The sequence below is a fragment of the Podarcis pityusensis genome (assembly GCF_964106645.2).
Source record: "Podarcis pityusensis genome assembly, chromosome: 5".
NCBI classification, from domain to species: domain Eukaryota; kingdom Metazoa; phylum Chordata; class Lepidosauria; order Squamata; family Lacertidae; genus Podarcis; species Podarcis pityusensis.
In genome coordinates, this window is record NC_138032.1 from 47,829,589 (window position 1) to 47,852,188 (window position 22,600).

General features: G+C 41.7%; 1 protein-coding gene across 3 annotated transcripts in view; it reads left to right on the forward strand.

Moving 5' to 3' along the window:
• Nucleotides 1-22,600, forward strand: part of MXI1 (MAX interactor 1, dimerization protein) — a 75,647-nt gene that overhangs the window by 46,220 nt on the left and 6,827 nt on the right. For all 3 annotated transcript variants that reach the window (XM_081005945.1, XM_081005944.1, XM_081005946.1), the window contains exons 4-5: nucleotides 19,683-19,797; nucleotides 22,169-22,340. In XM_081005945.1, the coding sequence (XP_080862071.1) occupies nucleotides 19,683-19,797; nucleotides 22,169-22,340 (287 nt within the window). The remainder of the gene's footprint in view (nucleotides 1-19,682; nucleotides 19,798-22,168; nucleotides 22,341-22,600) is intronic.

Here is a 22,600-nt window from a genome sequence, read left to right on the forward strand (position 1 = left end):
TTGCTACCATTGTTTCGTAAGTGCCTATCTTCTCACTTCTGAGCATTTCTGCACCGGAATTGGCAGGTTCATGGAAATATTTGCGCCACCTCATATCCATGCACCCAAGCATTTTATTTTTCTTTTGAAATCTTGGATTTAGAAAGGTTAGGTAGACTGAGTGGGGTTTTTTTGGCTATTGAAACTTGATGCACAATTCCTTCCTTTGTAAGGCAGATCGGATGGATGGATGGATGCATAGACAGAAGCAGGTGGTATCTCAGAAATGGTGTATCCTAATAACAAGGGTTGACTCAAAATCCTTGGAGCAGCCATTTCCAAAGCTGCATTCAGTGATAAGTCCAGAGCGTGATTATTGAATTGCACCTGAAGTGTTTTTAGGAAAGCAAAAACAGTATAAATCAAGCTAATCACTAAGTGTAGCTTTAGCTTATACTTCTAATGTTTTATACAACAGCATACCAATAATTCTTGTGTTATGAGCAACAGACCCTGCTTTGTATGATACAGATATTGGAGCTAATCTTGAGAAATGATTTTCTATATTCTCAACACTTTGAAAAGAATTAATTTGTTTCTGTGGGTAGACTGTCATATGGGGTGAATCTGTACTGAATCATGTACCGTGCTGAGTCAAGCAATTGGTTATTCCAAGCATGACTCAGTTTAGATCCAAACCTTATTAGTGCCTGTTACTAATAGTACTATTTAATTTCTGTTCCATGTCAAAGCAGGTTATAACTTAGCCCGCATCCCCTGTCCTCATCTTGCAATAATATTGTCAGGTTCATCACACTGGCATAGCTGCTTAACCAAAGCTATGCAGTGAACGTCATGTCTGAAAATCAATCCTCATGTTATGCTATTCTTAACAAAGGGGTGTGTGGCACCCCTCCCCCTTCCCATGTCTCCTACAACCACACTCAACAATACATTGAGATTCATATATTTAGGTGTGTGCAACAGAAGGAACATAAATATTTTTATTTCTGCAGATGTCCAGGATCTCTTCTTTCTCCCCATCCGCTTTTGTTCTTCAACGTCACTGTCTGATGCTCCTTTTGTTCAGCTCTTCACTTTCTTTCCGCCAACATTCCCACTTCCATCACAAGGAAAAGGAGCCATTTGCAATGAAGCAAAGCTACACAATTTAATTTTCATGTTGCATTTTGACTGTAGAATTTGAATTGTGTATTGGAAACTTCTACCAGGTTTTTTGTATTATTTTACTTTCTAGTTGCTCAGTAAAAAAGAGTCTCTAGGCAACTTACAAAAACTTAAGAACCAAGGGCCATAGCATAAAAATGAAAAGGACACATCACAATAAAACCACCATCAGCCCTTTTTTGTTGGTGATCCATTTCAACCTTTCTTTTCATGATCGCCTGTTTATCTAAAAGGCATTTCTAAACGACTTTATATTTTTCTTTCTTTTTTTAAATCACTAAGCTGTGTAGAATAATAGATGATCAAGGGCCATCTAGACCAACAGTCTTCAATGCAGGAATCTCAACTAGATCATTATGTACAATATGAAACCAATATCCATTAAAACAAAATACAGCCTAAACCAATAAAACAATATAGAAACATATAAAAGCCAATAAAACAGAGATTTATTTGTAGACATAAATCAGTGTCCAGTCTTACAGATCAGGCAAAACCTGGACAAAAGGAAGTCTTTACAAAACGTCTGAAGCAACTAAGGGCAGAGCGAAGGGCATTCCACAGAATGAGCAACAGCAGAAACACTGATATTTCTACACTTAATCTCTCTCCCTCCCTCCACCTCCACCCATGTTTCAAAGGTTCCAGTCTTGTGATCACTCAACTTGGAGGAACCTGGAGGTGCAGTTTACATTGCCATCCCAGCTAAGGGCTAAAATGTTTAAGCCCAAGCCTCCTGTCACTCATTTTGTTGGGGCGTGTCTATACGCTGCTCAATACTGCACTAACCTATGGTCGTTCACTAAACTGCCCTCATTATTAGGAGTGGATATGAAATCTCTTTCTGGGGTGTTAGGTCTCATGGGGCTGTTTCACATAAGCAAATTATCTGCCGGTGCTGCAGTCACTCAGTGATGAACATGCATGTACAAACTTGCCCTAACATATCTGATGAGACGGATTGTGAAGTAGAATTGCACAGATACTAAACTCGATTCCATTTTCTGTTATGGGGGTGGGGGGAGGACATTTCCTATGACGCTTAAGTATTCTGCCAGCAGCACCATTTCCCCAGACCTATCCATAGTGTGTCATTTATAGTCCGTGCGGTCAAACCACTAAATAATAGTTGTGGGTGTGAAGAAACAGTGCCATAACTGTGCTTTACAAAGGGAGAAGCTTTTAATAGGAGCTATTTTGAGTCAGCCTGGGGAAGGAAATGGAGGAAACCAGAACTGCTTTGGAGAGATATTATTTGTAAAGGCTTGTTATATCATCTGAGGGTTCCACCCCCCATGCCCCACTTATACAGGGTGTTTGCTAACACTTGATTCAATCTGGGTTTTGTTGTCTTTGGAGCAGGATTCTTTCTTCCCTCCGTGGTACCTTCACAGTCTTGGAGATCTGATGTGGTTTATACAATGGTAGTTTGGCTATGGCAGAGGGCCTATTGTTGTGCTTCTATATTAGATACTCTGCATCCAGTACCGAGCAACAAACATATACTCTTTGAGGGCAGGGAGGTATAATCTGATTATGTTTAGGCAGTATTAGTGCTGCTACTGAAATTGACAAATATGTCCCTTAAGAGATTCCGCAACAGCCTTGTATCCCGTTCAACGTTCCTGGCAGCCTTCTCAGATGCATAGTGCTTCCCTCAAAGCTAAGGTTCCCACCATTTTGAACTGGCCTGGCTTCTGTATTGCTAATGATAGGTCTGAAATGGAGAAATTTAGCAGCTAACATTTTCCTGCCTTGAAAAGCTTCACCTGTTTACTTCTGCGTTTCATTACTGGCTTTGATCCTGTGCCTTAGAAGGTCAAAACTGCAGGCCTGCACCAAATCTCTTTGGGAAGAGAGCTTTGGGAAGTTTCATAACTTCCTTCATGCTATAGTAGTGGGTGTTTTGTGTGCTTGCAATATCTGTATTCCCAAAGCATTTTCTTTTCAAATTCTTAGGATCAAAATATTCCCATCTGATTCCGTAATATGACATTTTTGGCTTCAAGGCTTGTTCAACAGTCAAGAGTTATTTGGCACCCACCATTCTTGAAGTCTAAAAACCTGTTTATTTGTGCATCCATTTTTAGCCTGCCTTTCCCCAAGGACCTCGGGATGGTGTATTTGGTTATTTCTCCATTTTATCCTCACAGCATCTCAGTGAGGGTAGGCTGAGCTGAGCAAGAATAACAGGCTCAAGGTCACCCCTAGAAAGGTGCGTGGCTGAGAGTGAGTTTGAACCAGGGTCTTCCTGGTCTGATACTCTAACCACTGCACCACACTGGCTTCTAGATCTTGTGCTGCAGTACAAAGAGGCATGTAAAACAATCTTTGGGAAATGTTACAGAAAAATAAGTAGTGGCATTCCATGAAACGCTCCACAAACCGAAATCTCCTGACAAAAATAGGTTATTGGGTTCCCAGAAAACAGAATGAGTTACAGAATAGTATGAAGATTTCAAACCAACTCTGTTACACTCCTTCAAGAAAGGAGTTGCAGCTATATGTTTGGTGTTTCCAAGCTTTTTTTAATAAATAAATTAACAGAAAATGTAAGAAATGTAATATAACCTCTGTACAGTGCAGAGTTGATGAATTACATTGTTTATTAATAGTGCAATCCTATACATGCTTACTTTGAACTAAGTCCTGCTGTGTTCAAATGGGGTCTGGTCCCCAGTAAGTGGGTTTAGGATTGCATTCTCTTATTCTACTACTGATGAAAAGAAAGTGAAACCATTCCTTCTCAAAAGTATCCAGTTTTACCTTTAACATGTGTTAAAATCTGTAAGGTTATATGTAGTTGTTATCTATACCCGAATTCATTCATCGAGTCACACCTAGGGGGAAGTAACTTCTTTTTTTTAGTCTCTTGCAATCAACATTCGTTTCTTTTAAACAATTCAAATTAATTTCTAGTTTCTGGGACACCATACAATCACCTCTTATCATATGATGCAGTTTGCCCTGCATGTTCTAATTGGGCAGTAATAAATACGTGTAGAAAAAACGCATATTGTAAGGCAAGGATGTTTATTTTACAGCAGGTATGTGGCACAGAAAATTTGTACACAACATTTAGGTGCTAAAGCAAAAAAGTACTACTTATGTAAAAAAAAAAAAAATTCACAGCTTCCTTACAGGATATTTTTCTCTAGGAGGTATACAAAAATAAAAACACAACTCTAATAATAGGACATAAAACACAAATTGCAGCAGCCTGCAAGTAGTAACTACAGACTAATCAAGCCTTTAAAACAGTGTATAGACCAACATAAAAATAGCCCCAAAAATCCTGATAACCAGCAGCAGATTAAAACCAGATGCTCTGAAAACAGCAGCAGCATAAATAAAATCATCTAAATTAAAATCACCTTAATGCTTAGGAAGAAGGTTGCTGCCTAAGCAGAAGCTAGTGGAAAATGCAGACTTCTAAGAGTTATCATATTTGAAATGGGACAGAAACTTCTCCTGATTTAGATTGTCAGGAGTTGAGGTTTTTGACTCACTTACTGGAGTTATTTGCAGTGTGCCTATACTCTGATTATTCTAAACTGCACAAAAATAACTTATTTTATTTGTTTATTTTGCACTTGTTCCTTTGGTGCAAGGATTTCCACTTCTGCAACAGAACTTTCCCCCTCTCCTCTCCTGGCAAGTTCCTTGCAAGCTCCTCAAATCCTCTGTGGAGTGTTGGAGGAACCTCACAGATTAGATTTAGCAGGTGCAGGGAGAGGAGAGGGAGGAAGGAAGGAAGGAAGGGAAGTTCCACTGAACTGGCAACTCCACCCATTAACTCAAGTCTAACCTGTTTCATAGACTTTTTGTGAGAAAGAAATAAGAGGGATTCATGTATGCCTTGACCTTCTCCTCGGAAGAAAGGTGGAAAAGAATTGTCATGAATAATGCTCTATATTCACCCTTTCTTATATGGGTTCTGGTGAGCTCCACTGAGCACAATAGAGATATGGGGGGGGGGGGACGCCTGTGATTACAGATTCAGAATATCTGGTAAACAAGAGGCCCCTGGGAAATCACAATACAGGATCAAAGCTTCTAGTAGGAAGACTTTGTGAAAACGACATAACACTCTGGCTTGGGTGTATGATAATGGGACGAAAACACTGGTTTTGGCAAGTGAGTGGCACACATGCTCCTCCTCCCCCCCAAAGCAAACAACTTTGTTCCCTTGATGCCTGGAGAAGTAAGAAAGCAGATCTGAGGGAACGGCATGTCCCTGTAGCATATTCTAGGTAATATTACTCTCTTAGGAAATGTGCAGTGTTCTCTAACTGACCCTTTCTAAACTGTTGACGACTAGAAAAATTGGCTTATTAGGCTACATATTTTCTTGAGAAAGAATGTGTAGAGCAGGGGTGCCCAAACTTTTTTCAAAGAGGGCCAGATTTGATGAAGTGAACATGCGTGAGGGCTGACCGAAGTTGTTGAGCTTTTTTTACAATTTTATCCCTAAGTTATTAAGATTTTTTTTTTTAAGGATTGAAGTTATTGAGTTTTTTTAGGATTTGACCCCGAAGAATAAACTGCCACAGGGGCGTATTAAACTGTCACAGGGGCCGAATTAGACCTCCGAAAAGGACTTTGGACATGCCTGGTGTAGAGGATAGGTGACATTTGGGAATCTGAGTGGATCCAAAATCCAAGATCTTGAGCTGCCCCATACAGCAGAGATATCAGCCTCTGTAATAATGTGCCTCCATGAAGAATCTGGTGTTTCTTTTGATGGAATATGCAATTTCTCCCCAACGATCTGTGTAAAAGTTTAAAAATGGGAGGAAGGGGGGGAAGGGTAGGTTTGGGCTGAAAATAGACATTTGCAAAGGAAAAAGTTTTAGGAAAAGTACATAACCTTCAGTTGATGTTTGTAGGCTTTGCTTTGGGAAGATGTGTTGTTTAGATCAGAGGTGTAGAATCGGTGGCTTTCCAGATAGTGTTGGACTCCCAAGTTGCATATAGTATATCCCAATTTACTGCTGGGGTTGCCAAATTCCATTTGGAAGGGGATTCCTGTGCCTTTCATGGCTGCAAACAAAAGAGCATTTTGCCAAATGCCGCTTCCGCCACCACTGCAATGTAGTGGTGAGGAAGCTGCCCAACGTCTCTACCTGTATCAGATTGGAGGTAGAAGATTTCAGGAAGCCGCCTAATCCAGTCCAGATAGGACCTAACCTCTGCCACCTGTGTACAGTCCAGGCTAGAGTAATCCACAGAAAGAGAGCAAGTGCACTGCAGAGATATACCTACAGTTCATGTGGCCCTAGTGAGTGAGACAAGTCACATGCTACAGGCGGGGCTGTGTGCACACTGCGGTCCCACCGTTGCACCATGCAGACATGGCTGAAGAAATCACCTTGGGAATCTTTGTTTTCTTTGCTTTAACGTAAGATTAACCAACCCTTGTAAATTGCATGGTTTTCAGAAACAACGTAACTCTGTGTGAGCTAGATTTGTGAGAAACACTTTGAAGCGCCACATATGTAGAGATTTGTGGCTATGCTTAGCATCCAAAGGGCTTCTTCAGAAGTTCTGCAAATAGATCTTCCCAGAGTCGCCCGACTGTCCAAAGAAAAGAGCCATGTGGAGCAAGCAGTACCTTAACCACACATCAGTGGATGCAGCCACTCGTTCTTGGCAGCAGTGGAGTGGTACTTTATAGCAAGCATTAACATGAGCGTGACAGCTGGAAGGAAAATGCAACTGTACTCAGGAATGCGCTAGGCCAAATCGTGTGTCCTCAGTGTGGCTTGGGGATAACAGAATGAAGCAATATTAGTATTTCTTGTATCTCTTAGAGTGTGGCATTTTGGAAATTCAGGAAGCCGTAACACCTATCTTTATGGGGGGAAATTGTGTCACATGATCACTACCATACTGTGAGCCATTTGTTCCTTTTAATAGAAAACACATTTGGTAGTGGACTGTGTTAACTGGAGTTCCAATATGGTCCCATTTTTTGGTGTGTGTGCCCCCCACCCCAAATCGTCTCTTGGAAACTCCTGTGGAGGTCTGCTGGTATTTAGTTAGTAATCATGTAAAAATGGTTTAATGTCAGGTGAAATGTTAATTATTCTAATCTTGTTCACAAGGCACTGTGGCTTCCTCCCAGGAGATATTGTTTTGTCCTTTATTTCCACTGCAAGAACCATATGATTCAACGTGTTTCCCACCCTTCTTGAGTATTTTTTTCATTCCTTGCAGGCTTGAATCTAACCCATTCCAAGGCAGACATTTGCAGATTAGGTGTCTAAGCAACTGGGCCTGTGAGATATTAACAGGAAGGCTTGGTTTCCTACCAGGACTATAACTGACCTTGCTGTATGAATCTGAGCCCTTTTGCTATATACCATTTGGTTACCAGGCAAAGTTATCTATAACCTGATGAAAGCTGATCAAGAAGGGGTTCACTAGAAATTATGCTCTGCTCATTTTAAAGAGTGACTTCAAAGTGTTGCATGTAGAATTTTCCCTCCGAGCTCAAGGATCCAAAGCAGTAACTTCCTTGCACATTTGATTATTTAATGGACAAAAGAAATTCTAGAAATTACAACTGATTTGTAAAAGACTAGCATTAGATGGAAAACAATTGGCATTTGTAGGATTGAAGACATTGTGACTGCTGAAATTCAAGATGAGCAAGATTTGGAGCTCCTTTAGAATTTCTGGATCTGGCATTTTCTGAAATGGAAAATTAATTTCCAAATGTAGGCGCAATTTTGGTTCAGCACTCTTGGATTGTTGACAAATAACACATTTGAAGGCCATGGTGTTTTTGAAAACACACACACACCTGTGTTGAATGGCTTCTAAAGAGGAGTGACTATAATGGGATTAACCAGAATGAGGGCACAGGATACACGATCAACTATTTCCATAGCAGTCCTTTTTTACTTTTAGCTTATTTTTAGCACCATTAGGTTAATCTTGGTGTTATAATTAGCACAGTTGCATTCCAAATCACATTCATGGGAAACACCATGAGAATAACATGCAGAAACTTTTGAGAATAAACCAAAATCCCTACCTTTTCACACAGTACAAAACTGAACTGTGGGCCTTGCTCCCATCAGTGATGTGTATATTCTATTTTCTGTTGCTCCCTCAAGAAGTTCAAGGCAATATATGTGGATTTATTCCATTATTATCTCTCAGCAACTGTGTGGGGATAGGCTAGCTAGGCTGACAAACAGTGGGTTAATGCCAGAGAAGCTGTAAGAAGAAACTCCTTCATTGGACGAAGCTTCTCTACATCTAACAGTGATTGGTGCAAAGTCACTGGATGGTATCCAACTTGTGTTTCTTGTCTATTGACCTTAGTGAGTCTACACTGAGTATGATTAATGTGGGATATCACCCTTTCAATTTTAACTTTTAAAAATTATTTATTTAAACATACATGCACAGTTGTCAGATGCCTAAGGAACAAGTTACCTAGGCTCATGACTTGAGTTGGGACTTGAACACAGATTTCCCAGAGCCACAGCAATACATGAGTTCTTCTTCATATGGCGCTTTCACAGCGCTTTAAATTGTGAAGGAATTTGAAAGGGATTCGGTTGCAGCCCTATACACTAAAGATGGGAGAACCTTTTGCTCTCTAGATCTTGTTGGACGTCCAACTCCTATCAGCCCAAACCGGCACGGCTAGTGGTTAGGAGTGATGCCAGCTGTAGTTTGACTACTTCTGGAGTGCCACAGAGCTTCTTATCCTGGCCTATACCTTCTGTAGCACATGCCTAACAACCATTTGTGTGTTGTTCTAAGCTAAGCAGATGAAGGTCCGTTTTGCTTTGCCCCACTTGCTTTTCCTCAAAGGTCCCATAGATTGTTACCAGACATGGATATTGGGGTCTTCTGTGTATTTCTGCCAGACCTACAGGGAATTTTCCTGTAATGCGCCCGGGCCTTTTTGGTGTCGCACTACATGTGTGTATGAGTTGGGGTTTGACAGAGAAAAGCAAGCTACTTTGGTCTCCAGGGAGGCACAGGTAAGCTGGATGCTATCTCTGCTTCCCTTGCAAGCAATTGCTTTGAATGCCTGGAAAGCACCCCTCTCTGGGGTTAGGAGGAACGTAAGGGGTTTGGTGGCGGCTGCCTGAGTGCTTAGGAGGGCACCACCGACCTACTCAGATGGGAAAAAGGGGAGTAAAAAAGGTTCTTTATCCCTTCTATTACATGAGGCATAATACAGTCACCTTGTTTGATATAACGTTCACCTCCTCTCCCCTCTTGAGGAGAGTATCAGCTGAAGAGGCATGTAAATAGACCAGGTGTGGCAGTTGTTTTCCTGGCTGTGTAGAGATTAAGGATATGAAGGGGGTGGGAAAATTAGGAAGGGGGTCCTCCCCATTCTTCCGGGTTTATTCCTGGGTTTCACTCCTCTAGTAGTGATATTTGCAGTGTGTTTGCATTGGGAGACAAGCCTTTGAAAGGGGTACACATAGCTTTGAATTTAAAGGTGTGAATGGACATATCTGGAGGGAATGGGGTACAAGATGTTCCTATATTAGTAGCTGGAGGAAGGCAGGAAAATTCCTTCAGGCCTGCTCTTATCTTGTTTTGGTCCTTGTTTTGGTTACGTGGCCAACCTGTATTTAGTTTAGTCTCTGGAAAGGGGATTTTGAGGGTGTGTTTGTAGCCTGCTTTCGTGTCACAAAAGACTGAAAGTGAAAGGGCAGGAGCTCAAGGGCATTTTATTTCTTGATTTCATATGTTCCAGGACTGAACTTTGTCTCCAATTAAACCCTGATTGTTCTAGTAGCTACACTGGCACAAATGTTTTGGATTCAAGTAAATCGCTCGAGAAAATGGGGAAGAGGCTTCCCTTTCTGGTTCTATTGCTGCTTCTCTATTTTTAGCTGCAGTTTTTCTTCTTACTCTTTTCCGTGTTTAACCAAACGCCTTACGTTAGTTGCTGTGTTTTAATTTTTTACATTTCTTATTTTGTTGACTTGATTTCAGAGTTTCTTTACTTAGAAGCTCTGGCTGAAAGGGTGTGCAGCCTTTTAAGTAAATAAACTATTTCAATGCAGCTTATCACTTAATCGGCTGGAACTACTGAATGGGGAGGAAAATTAAACGGCAGCTTCCATCAAGGAGGAGAAAACAGTTTGACTCCATTATATTTTTTTTAAGCAAAAAGTATGAAAGCCTTCAAAAAGCTTTCTAAACTGTGGTAGCCGAGTCTGTTTCCGAACGGTGTTGCCAGCTGTGTATTTCCTGAGAGTAAGGTCATGTGTTTTTGCATTTGTATTTGACAGCCTGCACCTATGAGCAGAGTTACCGAGGACTGGCAGAAAGCCACAGCCCTGTTACTGTGCCTGGCTCAAGGGTTTGGAGCACTTATGTAACACTATAGCAAAGGAAATACAGTCTCCATCCATCCCCAGCCCTTCGCTGGCTTTCCATTTCTGGTTTTGTTACTTAGCAAAATCTTGGGTTTCGTCCTTTCTCTGCTAGAGAACAAACTGCCCAATAGGAACCTGCATCGAAACAGCAGCAACCAATGGAAGGGTGGCTGGGAGGGGGGGTGGAAAGGAGAGAGAAAGATTTGATTGTCTTTTGGGTTAAGGATGAAGCAAACCCGTCAAGTCATATGATGGCTTTACAAGATAAGCATATGACCTGGGAATTGTTTATGGAAGGATGCCCCTGCTTGCTTTCCTGCTCTCTCTCTGAACATGCAGAATTTATGCAGATGCCTCTTATTACTTGGCCCCAAAATGATACTCTTGCAATGATTTATTAATACAGGCTTGGCTGCTTGTCTCCAGCCATTATTTTTCTCCTAAACGATGCCTCCCTCCTCTGCATTTTTGTAGAATACAATTTAAATCTGTATTTTTACACACACACACACACACACACACACACAGTTTATTTCTTGAATATGCGCTTTGTGTGTTTTTGTGTGTGTGGTTTGTTTTTTATCCTGTAACCATTGTGTAACAAATCCAGACAGGAACATTTCCTTTCCTCTTCTCTGCCCCTATTCAAGCAAATATGCTTTCTGATTTGAGGATTGAGTTAGGCTTGTGATTGAGAGAACAAAACTTTGTTCCCTTTAGGGACATTTCTCCCCTTTTAAAAGAATAAGGCTTTTAAGTGCGTCATTGCAAGACACACTTGGTGTTAAGCCACATGGTACCTTAGCAGAATGTGACTGGGTTCTCTTAAGATTGTGCATGCCAAACCAGCGACATTGTGCGTTCTGTGCAGCTGGCCCAGTTATGGGGAGGGTGGGGGGTAGATGGTTTAAAAAGTGCTGAATATGTCACCTTCGTTTTTGTGGTCCTACTACTTCCTGCGTGTGGAATTTTGCAGTACAGCCTTGGGCATATCTTTAGCCTTAAGAAAGGATGAGAGGGTCTCTGCCCCCCTTTTGTTTCTTGTATAAAAATGGCTGCTGCTACAGCTTCTAATAAATAATAAATAAACAATATGTGCAAATGATTCCTGAATTAAGCCCCTTTTGGTTTGCATTAGTTGAATTGGTCCAAAGATATATTTAAGCTACCAATCTTTGCCTACTTGAGTAAATACAAAATCATTCCTTTCCTTGCCTGCATCAACCTATTGTGTATCAGAAAAAAATGGGTGTTTCTAGAGCCTTTTTAGTGTAGCTCTTTCTTCCTTTTGCAGATAAATGGTTAAACATTGAGCTGCAAAATAGGAAGGGAAATGCAAGTGACATTCCATATAATCTGAGGCTAAAAATGATTGCAAGTATTTGTGTCCTTGTATTTTGTGGTCAGATATGCCCTGTTGGTCTCTTACGACTCTTAACTGGAAATCCCTGGGGGTTGTATCTTGCTAAATTATACTTTGTGAGTAGACCCATTGAAATCAGTAGGCCTAAATGAGTCATGTCCATTAATTTCAGTGGATCTGTTCCAAGTATGACTTACATTGGATGCAAATCCCAGGTTTGGGGATGGAGGTTATCCCTCTCCTGCCCTCTCCCAGGTGAGGATATGAGGTGAACATTGGGTGAAGATTCATACATTACAAGCAGCTTCATGGAAAAGCATGGGAAACACTTCCACATGGCAGTGGCTCCGGGCAGCAGTTATAATGTGGCATCAGTGCTGCCTCATGAAACCACCATACATGGGAAAGCCACTTCTGGTCATAATGTACAAATCTGTCCGAATACATGGAAAAGGCTTCTCACAGGGATCATTCTGAATAAGGAAAGAGCCTCCACACTGGGTTCTGACACCACTGGGAATATGGTGTGGTAGTGTGTGTGGGGGGGGGACCTTGTTGTGACTGGTTCTTGTGCAATATTGCTGCTCGTGGAGCTATCACTGTGAGTAAACATTTCCACCAGCACTAATGTGGTAGCTTTAGTAGGAATCCCTATCTTAATTGTGGTGGTGCACAAAGACCTCATATTCTGGTGTTTAAAACCAGTAAAAAAGTGCTCCCTGAATTGCCCCCTCAGTGTTCTAGCCCTGATCTGCAGGGAATCTACAATTATCATTCATAAACTTTGAGTTTTGGCAGGATTTCTGCCGTCACTGTGCCCAAGAGGCAGAGGAGGCAGTGTCTGGCCCTGCATGTGCGTGGTACAGTAGGGCTCCAGAGCTATGCAGTAAATGCTCATAAAAATAGGCTTCCTCCCCGAGCATTATATAATCAGAGGGAGTGATGTCATTTGTAACTGTGGAGAGTATCTCTGAAATTGCAGCCCTCCGCAGATGGACGACTGCTCACCGAGTGAGAGGAGGAAAAGGAGACCCGTCCGACTGTGGTGTGACACACTGCAGTGTGGGGTTTTATGGCTTGAGAGAAGGAGAAAGCACAGGCTGGCAGGGTGAACAATCTGTCTTTTAACATGCACTCGTGTGCTTGTCGCATAAGCTTTGTTCAGGGGAAATATGACATTACATCCATGTGCACCCACTTAAGGAATGTCGGTGGGTGTAGGCTTTTCTCATGCCTGCCTGGCAAGGTGAGCCTCCCAAAACATACTGGATCTCATCCACCTTTGCATCAGATCAGCCTAATCCAGCCAGGATCTCTGCCTCCTTCATTTTGAATGGATCTTGCACGTGTACTCTTATGGCTAGCCAGCAGTTTTCTGTCGAGAGATGTAGAAGCTGCAGAACTCCAGACTCTGTAGCTACATAGCAGAGTCGAATTTGACCCATGTTTGCAGGAGTCTTCTCTTGTGTTTTAACATGTTAAAACTACTTGTGGCCTGTTTTGAGAATGCAAAGCACCTTCCTTTATTAGGTCAGTATGAACATGGAAGCTGGCCTCATTCATTCCTCCCACACTGTTCCACTTCATAATGATACCTTTCAGTGCTACAAAAAGCAGTGTGCTTCAAAACTGGTACTTCCTGTCTCTGCAAAGGGCCTTGCGTCAGTCATTTTTTGCCCAGTAAAGATCAGGAGTGTGGTTGATAGGCTACCAGGTCAACCTTGGTGCTTGCTTGTTTATACCAGTACAAAAGGTGTGTCAATCTGCTGCCAGACAAATATGACCTGAAAGAGTTGTGTGTTGTTGTTTTTTAAAGAGAATTTATATACCACATAGCATTTTTGGAGCATTCTCTTAAGTGGTTTGCAAATATATAGAATTTAAAATCAAAATACAGTAAAATATACAAATAAAGATCAAAGTACAGTAATTGCATTGTAAAAGTTTCGTCACTTAAATGAACAAATCGGCAACTGAACATGGTAACCTGCTCAAGCATCAGAATGAGGCCTGAGTAACACACAACCAAGTTTTCGGATATGTTTGAAGCATCTTGGGGGAGAGTTTTCCAGAGGGTTGGGGCTACACTTGAAAAGGGCTGTTTTTGTAAGGTTTCCGGATGGCAATCCACAGTCTGATGACTGTAAAGGTCAAGTTGGGCTATTGTAGGAAAGGCTATCTGCTGGTATTCGGATCTCTAGTTGTTTAGAGATTTATGTGCCAGTAACAAAACCTTGAAACTGGCTCAGTAGCAGATAAGCAGCCAGTTCAGATCCCTAAGCACTGGTGTCATATCTGTAGAAGTAGCCATACCATTTGGTATTTTAGCTGCTGCATTCTGTGCTCACTGCAGCTTCCAAATCAAGTGGAAGGGAAGCCCCACATAGAGCAGGTTGCAGTAATCTAAGTGTGAAAGTTGCAGTTATTGGGGATTAATATGACTGTACTGATGCCCCTCCCTCAAAAGAAAAGGTGGGAAGTTTCCACATTTCTCCCCTCTTCTGCTGGAATAATCTATGCATGTGTTTTAATCTGAAACCAGGTTCTCTTGATAAGTAGTGGAGCTTTACAGTTCCTAGTTCCTCTCTCAGGGAGCCTTCAACAAAGCCGCCCCCAAGTTAGACCTGCTTTCCTTCCTATCATAAACTGCATCAAATATTTAGTCCTTTTGCCTAGGCACCTTTGGTATGTATTTTAAATAAGGGTGCCTGTTGCTCTGCGAAAGTCCTGTTGTAGACTAAGGAGCCAGATTTAAGTCCTCAGGATCTAAGTGCCCCTGCTAGATGTCATTGAATAAGGGACATTTGGTGGGTCGGGAAGCTGGTAACTTTGATATCAAAGCTTGGCCTGATACGTCATCTGCTTGTGAAGCATCCTGTTCTGCAGGATTTATTGTGATACTAAGCAGCACATGGTCAACTCCCATCCTGCTTGGATTGCAGGATGCGCAAAAGCCAGTTGGTGCGTACTTTTGCCTGTCCATTTAGGAGCATTTCAGGAAACATCTACGTAGGTCACACGGTGTAGATACAGAGAGGAAATGATTCTCCAACATGTTGCAGAGGAGGACATTATCTGCAGAACGTTGCCTTTGTTCTGACTCAGCCCACAAGCCTACCACCTGGATATGAAATTCACCAGTTCTTTGCACTGGTTCCAACTCCCAATACTGACCATCTAAAAATTCATCCTTACGTCTCCTGCAGACTATGGATTCATCCACATCTACCACTTGGAATTAATTGCTTAAAATATAATGGTATTCTAGATTATCTAAATGTACAAGGCTGATAAAATGCAGAGACGGGAAACCACCCTATTATTTACCGTAAGCTTTTCTGAATTTAAAGGCACTGCTTTAGATTTGAGGAAATATTTTCACCCCTGGTGTCTGGGCGAGATATTATGTTATGTCAGCATAACCTGCATATTAAGAGCTGGTAAGGTTGACTCCTAATGCTATGGGAGGTAATTACCCAGCAAAAGGGCAAATATTGAGAGGTGATGAAATGTGTTACCTGGTAACTATCATGTTCTGCATTTTGACTATCTCTGAAGGAAAACAGGAAACCACCTTTTACCGAATCAAAACTTTGGTGCACTTGGTTCAGTATACTCTACACAGACTGGCAGCAACCCTCTAGATTTTTCTCCAGAATTCTTTTCTCTCTGATTCTTTTTGTGGAGATGTTGGGAAGTGAGCTTGGGATCTTTGCTATGCAAAACCTCTGCTCTTCTAGTGAAGCCCTGAAGCTGAATGCATGGATTCCTCTCTCTAAGTCGATGAATCAGAGCCACTTCTGAGTAGATAGTTTATAGGTATGAGAAATACGCACATATCATGTCGGGTACAAAGAGCAAGATCCTTTCATTTATTTACAGTATTTGTATGGCACTTTTCTGGCAGACCTCACAAAGCGGCTTACGGAAGATTATTACAACAATAAGCACCTGCTTTTTAAAGAAGGGTTACAAAAAGTGGAAAAGACAACCTGTTTGTTTAGAAGAAGCTGTTGGTGTTTTTCTCCCCTCTCCTCGGGGCAGGTGGTCCCTTCAGATGCCCCCGTGGTGACTGTTCCAAGTTTTTAAAAGTTTTACACAGCTTAGGACCCAGGCGCGTGTTGGATCATCTTTTCCACCCAGTCACTGAGTTTGCTGTCTTAAAGCTCTCATTTGGGTGCTTCTACCTTTGGAGGCAAGGCAGTGACCTGGAGAGAGCCATCTCTGAACTCTTTCCCCAGGAAGTTTCACCTACATCATGGTCATTTTGACAGCAGTCAAATACCTTTTTATTCCTCCAAGCCTTTTTAAAACCTTGGAAGCCACTGTGAGAGCTTTATCTGCTGTTTTGTACTATACATCATCAGCTGGTTTTTTTGTCATTCCTTTGGAGCTTTTTTATAACTACACTACTACTACTACTACTACTACTACTACTACAACTGTGATCCACTCTGTGTGCCCCTTTTGTGTCAAAGATGTGGGTTATGCGTCCTGTCAACCTAGTTCAACCTTCATAACCCTCAATTTCATGTCACCCTTCTTCAGTGCTGCCAGACAAGGGGACTTGTTTCTGCATAACAATTAAAGCAATGTAATTAGTTTATCCATAGTTATACTGTGCCCTCAAGTCATACAATGATCTTATATTGCTGCAGTGAGATGGCTGGACAAATCTGAGTGTATTTGCATAAACAGTCCTACATGGACCTCCCCTAATTTGAATTAGTCACTACCCTTCAAGTCCAGCAAAGCCCTCCTAAGGCATTTGCAAGTGCACCTGTTGCTGGGGTGGGAACCATTAACTTGTGTCAACTCCCTGTGTCAACCAGCAGCTGTCAATATAATTTTGTTATCTGAGTTGCGGGGCCCTCTTGATTGGCAGCATGGGTGAAGTGCTAAATAGTTTTCTTTTTCCATTTTAGGAAAGATACGAAAGCCGGGGCAAGAAATGGAAGGTGTTTAGTATGCATTGTTCTCTTCCAGAGTTTTTAAAGGTTTTATTTATTTTTTTACGTGTTAAAAAACAAATCCAGCAAAGACAAAGTCAGAGCCTTAGGGCTGTTTTTCCAAGTGAATTACAGCCTTTTGTGAAGAGTTTTTTTGGAATACGAACACTGACAGGCTGTCCTCTCTAGTGGGTGCTACTCTTCCTGTGACAGTTCATCAGCCAAACCCCTGACCCCACCACCCTTAATCATCCTTGCTTGTCAGTGATATAATTGTGCGATTACCAACACCTCCCCCCTCCTGGACTCCTTTCAGATTACTAACAATAGTGCATGTGAAATACAAAATGTAAATGAAGCACCCAGACTAATTTTTCGGCCTTCATTCAGATGGACTGAGCTTGCATTCCCCTCCTTTGTCTATGAACATGACTGATGAAGGCTTTCAGGAACTCGGGAGGCCTTCAGTGTAAACAGAGAGGCTGACGTCATGGTGTTATCGATTTGGGGATTTCACTTTCAGTCGCAAGCTGTGAATGAGCATTGGGGAGATTTCTTCAGGAGAGGGACGCAAGAACAAACGGCTACCAACTCTACCTTTATTGGTTTAGTTCAGAAGATGGGCATTTTGGTCATTGTTGAGGAGTGTTCTGCATCATCTTAAAAACGGTTCGGGGGGGAATATAACTTGTCTTCACCTTGCCTCCCTGTTTCGTATCCTATTCGAAATTCAGGTTTTTAGCTGAAGAAACTGGCTCTTTTGCATATATTCCTTTATGTGGGTGGCGCTGTATTAAATATTTTGATGGGGGTGTTTAATAAAATAATTTTGCATATTCAAAATGAGCTCTAACTTAATTCTGTGTGTTCAGTGCCTCCTCACTTCACCTCAGTGTAGTCTGCATGGTCTTATCAGGGTCAGGAAGGTCTTTATTTTGACCTGAGAATGGATAGATGTACTTTTTATCTAGTGAGGTGCTGGGAACAGCCACAACTGGAGATATGATGAAGGACTTTTCCCAGGGAACGGGGTGTGTGGGAAATAAAGGGTCCAAATAAGTAAACATATGCACATATATACCTAGAATCCAAGGCTACCATTTGTAGTAGATCCGTGACTGAGCAGCAGTGAGGCCTGGGTAGACCTGACTTCTGAGAAACTTGTATTCCAGATCCAGTCCTCTATTGCTTTCCATGAGTGACTTGGCATCCAGACAGCTTCTTTCCACCTCTAGCTGTCACCCTGAATTCTCTCCCTGGCTCCCTTCACCGCTTTTAGCCCTACAATAAACTTTGCAGCCCCCTCCATCATCGTGTTTCCTGAAAGTGGGGGAGCTGACATGTTTTTAGTAGGCATTGTAAAGAGTACAGTGAAGGCAGACCTGTTCAGGGAAGTTTTTAATGCCTGATACAGTAGTATCTCTGGTTATGTAAACTTTGGAACGCAAAAGTGGCAAACCCAGAAGTATTTTACTGGGTTTAGCCACCTGTGTTCCACTGAAATCTTTGTGGTTGACCAAGAAACGCCTCTTGACTCTGCCATTCATTCTAGTGTTGAAGGGAAGCAGAATTACCCATAGCTGTATTGCTTTATTCCCTCGAAGATTACAAAAAACCTCAAGCCTTATCTTTTAGCAAGTGTTAAAAAGGGTTTTTTTGTTTTTGTTTTTTTTCTGTTTTGTTTTTGCTCATTGGGCCTAAGCCAATCAAGGTTAGATTTTTTGGTAGATGCTGTTGTAGTGTAATATTTACTTTGATTTAGGCTCCTGTTACCTGTCCTGTAGTATACCGAGTATTTTAAAGAATGCAAATTAGCAGTCAATCATGAGTCTGATATGCAGTTGTATTTCGAGTTAGCTAGTCTGGTATTGATGTGCTAATATTCATCAGGACCTTGACTTGTGGATCTGCATTTGTCCAGGGTATGGAATGCTGTATTTTATTGAGGAGAGATGGTTTCAATGTGCATCCTTGCCATGGACTCATCTGTAGTATTATTAATAATAATAATATTCATTTTTTTAATACCCCGCCCATCTGGCTGGGGTTCCCCAGCCACTCTGGGCGGCTTACAGCATATATCAAAACATAATAAAACATCAACCATTAAAAACTTCCTGATACAAAGCTGCCTTCAGATGTCTTCTAAAAATTATGTAGTTCTTTGTCTCCTTGACATCTGAAAGAAGGGAGTTCCACAGGGAGGGCGCCACTACCAAGAAGGCCCTCTGTACTGTTACATATGAAGGACTGTATGTCTTGTGCTCACTACATGATGGTATTGTATAATCCTAGGCTCCTTGTTGATCTTTTAATAGGAAACATCTTGAATCGGTTCCCTAAACACAGTGGCTGGATGTCAAAATAATTGCATGCGATGGAAGAATAATGGTGGTGGTGTTGAACATGCCGTCTTGGTTTGAGCTCTATTTAGTACATGGGGCCACTGCATTTCCAAGTTTCTTTACTGAACACTGAAAAATTCAGGAGTACTCCAATGAGTATGTGATAGGTGTTGCCGATGTATAACCAGTCGTTGCATTTATGTCTGGGAATGAACTTTGTCTTAGGTCACTGTAGATGGTAACCATAAGGAAGGCAATGGATTGACTTTTCCCACAATGTATGGGACAGATCATCTAGTTAATCCCTTTGCCTGTGCCTTATTGAACATACCATTCTATTGAGGTCAGAGTTGTGCCACATAAAGTGAAATCTGTTGAATGTCAGGTGCGGCTGAAACAACAAGGTTGTTACCAGATGCCTGGGGGAACTGGGGTACTGTTGTTTGGGAATCTAATGAAATGCAGCTCTGACTCCCACATCTCTTCCTCACAGACGAGCTCACCTCCGCCTGTGTCTAGAACGTTTAAAAGTTCTGATACCACTAGGACCTGACTGCTCCAGACACACAACCCTCGGGCTGCTTAACAAAGCCAAAGCACATATCAAGGTAAGAGCTGCATCTCTTTGTGTTTTTCCAGCACGTTTCAGTAAGATTAGTCTGGTAATGAAGTTTTGATTATCTAGGAGCCATAATTGCACTAAGGAAAGTTGACACCCTACCTTGGAGGATTAGTACCATAACATTATTACATTGTAAGTTGTTGTTTTTACAGCACAGTCCTATGCATGTTGACTTGAAAAGGGCTCAGTGAATTCAATAAGACTTTACTGAGTCCCAGTAAGTGTGCATAGGATTGCAGCCCTAGTTTGGCCATTAATGTACAGATCGACCTAGCATTGGGAATACTGTTCCTGAAATGCTACTCTTTGTTTTTAAAGGATTCTTTTTAAACTCCAGAACGTTTGCAGTTTCACAAACCAGGAAATTCATCAAGAGTTTGTCTTGCACAAATGCCATTAAAATCAATAGGAGTTGTGCAGGACACTGCAGTCTGTAAGCCATTGGAGTCAATTGAAAAATATTTATTGTGCAAACGCCATTAATTCCAGTAGGGCTTGCACTGGAGTTTTAACAGACTATAATCACTATAATATCCAAACTGCGGCTCTCAGCTTCATGTTAGAAACTATAATAGAAAGATACAAAAGTTTAATGAATTCACTGCAGGAGAAGCTGCAGTCAGATGTGGGAAGGTTTCTGTCTTCCCCAGGCTGTTCCTATAGCATATTCAAGATCGGGAGGTTCTGAATAAGTTCAAAACTAATATGTAGTATGAATGCTTTGGAAAGGCATTTGGCTATATGCAATGAGTTTATTGCGCTTTACTACGTGCGCCTAAAATTTATATCTGGTGTGATTCATTATGTCATTAATCATAGTCTTAGAATGCAGATTTTTCCACAAAATTAAATTAAGAGTTGGATCATTTGAAATGATGTGCCCTTCTGCTGGCATTCTTTGTAAATTAACTCTCAAATATATTGAGTGTATAAATACCACTGAAATACTGAAGAAAACAGGATAGTAAATAATATGGCTGAAATCGTAAGATGTTTACTTGGCTAGAATTTCTCCTGAAACTGTAATATGCACACTATGAATATGAAATAAAAATAGCAGTGTCCCTTACTGCCTTAAAGACTAACAAAATTGCTGCATTAATAATAGCAGCAGAAGTGTTGTTTCAAGTTGGGCTTTAAACTCTTCAGAGATGGAAAGGGGGAAAATAGTAGAATTTGAGCTGGACGGAATTGTTCAAAATCAAGCCCAATCTCAGAAGCAAGGCAAGACCAGTGAAAGATTATTCAACATAATCTAGACCAAAGTGTGCCATAGAGAGAATCTGATGTTCAGCACAAATTACTCCAGGTAACTTAAGCAACTGAGCCAGGCCACATGCTACAGGGAAATGCTGCTAAGGGCCACCAGTGTTAACTGTTGTTGGTTTGTTTTAATGCCCTGAAAAGGGAAAGCCAGCACAATAGTCAGTAGCAACACAAAGAAAGAGCCAGACTGTTTTGAAGCAACACAGCAGGTGCTCGTGTTTGCAGTTTTTCTGACTCTTCTCCTGATGGTTTGCTTTAACAAAGGGTAGTGCCAGGCTCACAGGGATCAGGATGTGCTTAAACACACTGGAACAGCTCAGGCTTAGCAAGGGAGGGGAACCGTGCTTGCTTAAACGGATGGCATTAGCCTGAGATGACTTTAGAGTTACGCAACATGCTGGCCATCAGGAAACCCTGTGCACTGGCCTGGTAAGATTTCCCAGCTGCGATCAAAGGAGTCTGCAGCAGATTACATAAACCACTGTTCAACTGGGAAACTGCTTCGAAGAAATACCTAATAAACCAAATGAACAAGGGTACACCAACCTTTTTTTTTTTTTTTTTTTAAACAACTTCTAATGCCTTTTCCACTTAAATAATCTGAACAGGGCTGAATGTTCCTGGGTCAGGAGACTATGATCCACTAATGGAGAGAGCTGACAGTGCAGCGTCCCGTGTTAATTAAGCGCTATACTCGATCTCCCCTTGATTTTGTCCTGTTAATTACTCACCAGAATCCTCACAGAGATGTTTTCGTTCTTGTTGCCACCACCAGCAAGCTGTTTCGGTGCCACCCGAGAACATAATTCATTTCAGATGTTAGTCAACAGAGGGAAATGAGTCTGCAGAAAAATACTAGGGAAATCCTCTGTAAGGATGTAAGAAAAGGTTCATCTCGTCCAGCATTGTGTTCTCACAGTGGCCAACCAGATGCCTATGGGAATCCCACAAGCAGCTCTGGGGCGCAACAGCACTCTGCCCACTTGTGATTCCCACAGCTGGCACTCAGGGGCGTCTTGCCTCTGACAGTGGAGGCAGAACATACCGTAGCTGTCAAGAAACAATAATTTGCTTGCTTTTTATCATGGCAGAAACTTGAAGAGGCTGACAGGAGAAGCCAGCACCAGCTTGATAACCTGGAAAGAGAGCAAAGATTCTTAAAGCGAAGATTGGAGCAGCTGCAGGGCTCTCAGGAGATCGAGCGAATACGAATGGACAGCACTGGATCAACCATTTCCTCAGATCGCTCTGATTCAGAGCGGGGTCAGTATTTCATCTGTGACTTTAGAGAAGGGTGCAGAATTTTTGAGGCTCCCTTTCCACGCATCTCCCCTCCTTCAGCCCATGAGCAGCTTGAATCTAATTCATCTGGCAAGGCAGCCTGCTTTCAGACATCTAAAACATTATTTCTTTCGTGGTAGTTTCTTAACAAGGCTCACGGCTGGAGTCAGATGAGATGGGGTTCAAGATATCATTTTGACCCCATGCTGCTTTTCGTTTCCTGTTATGGTATTGATTTTTGA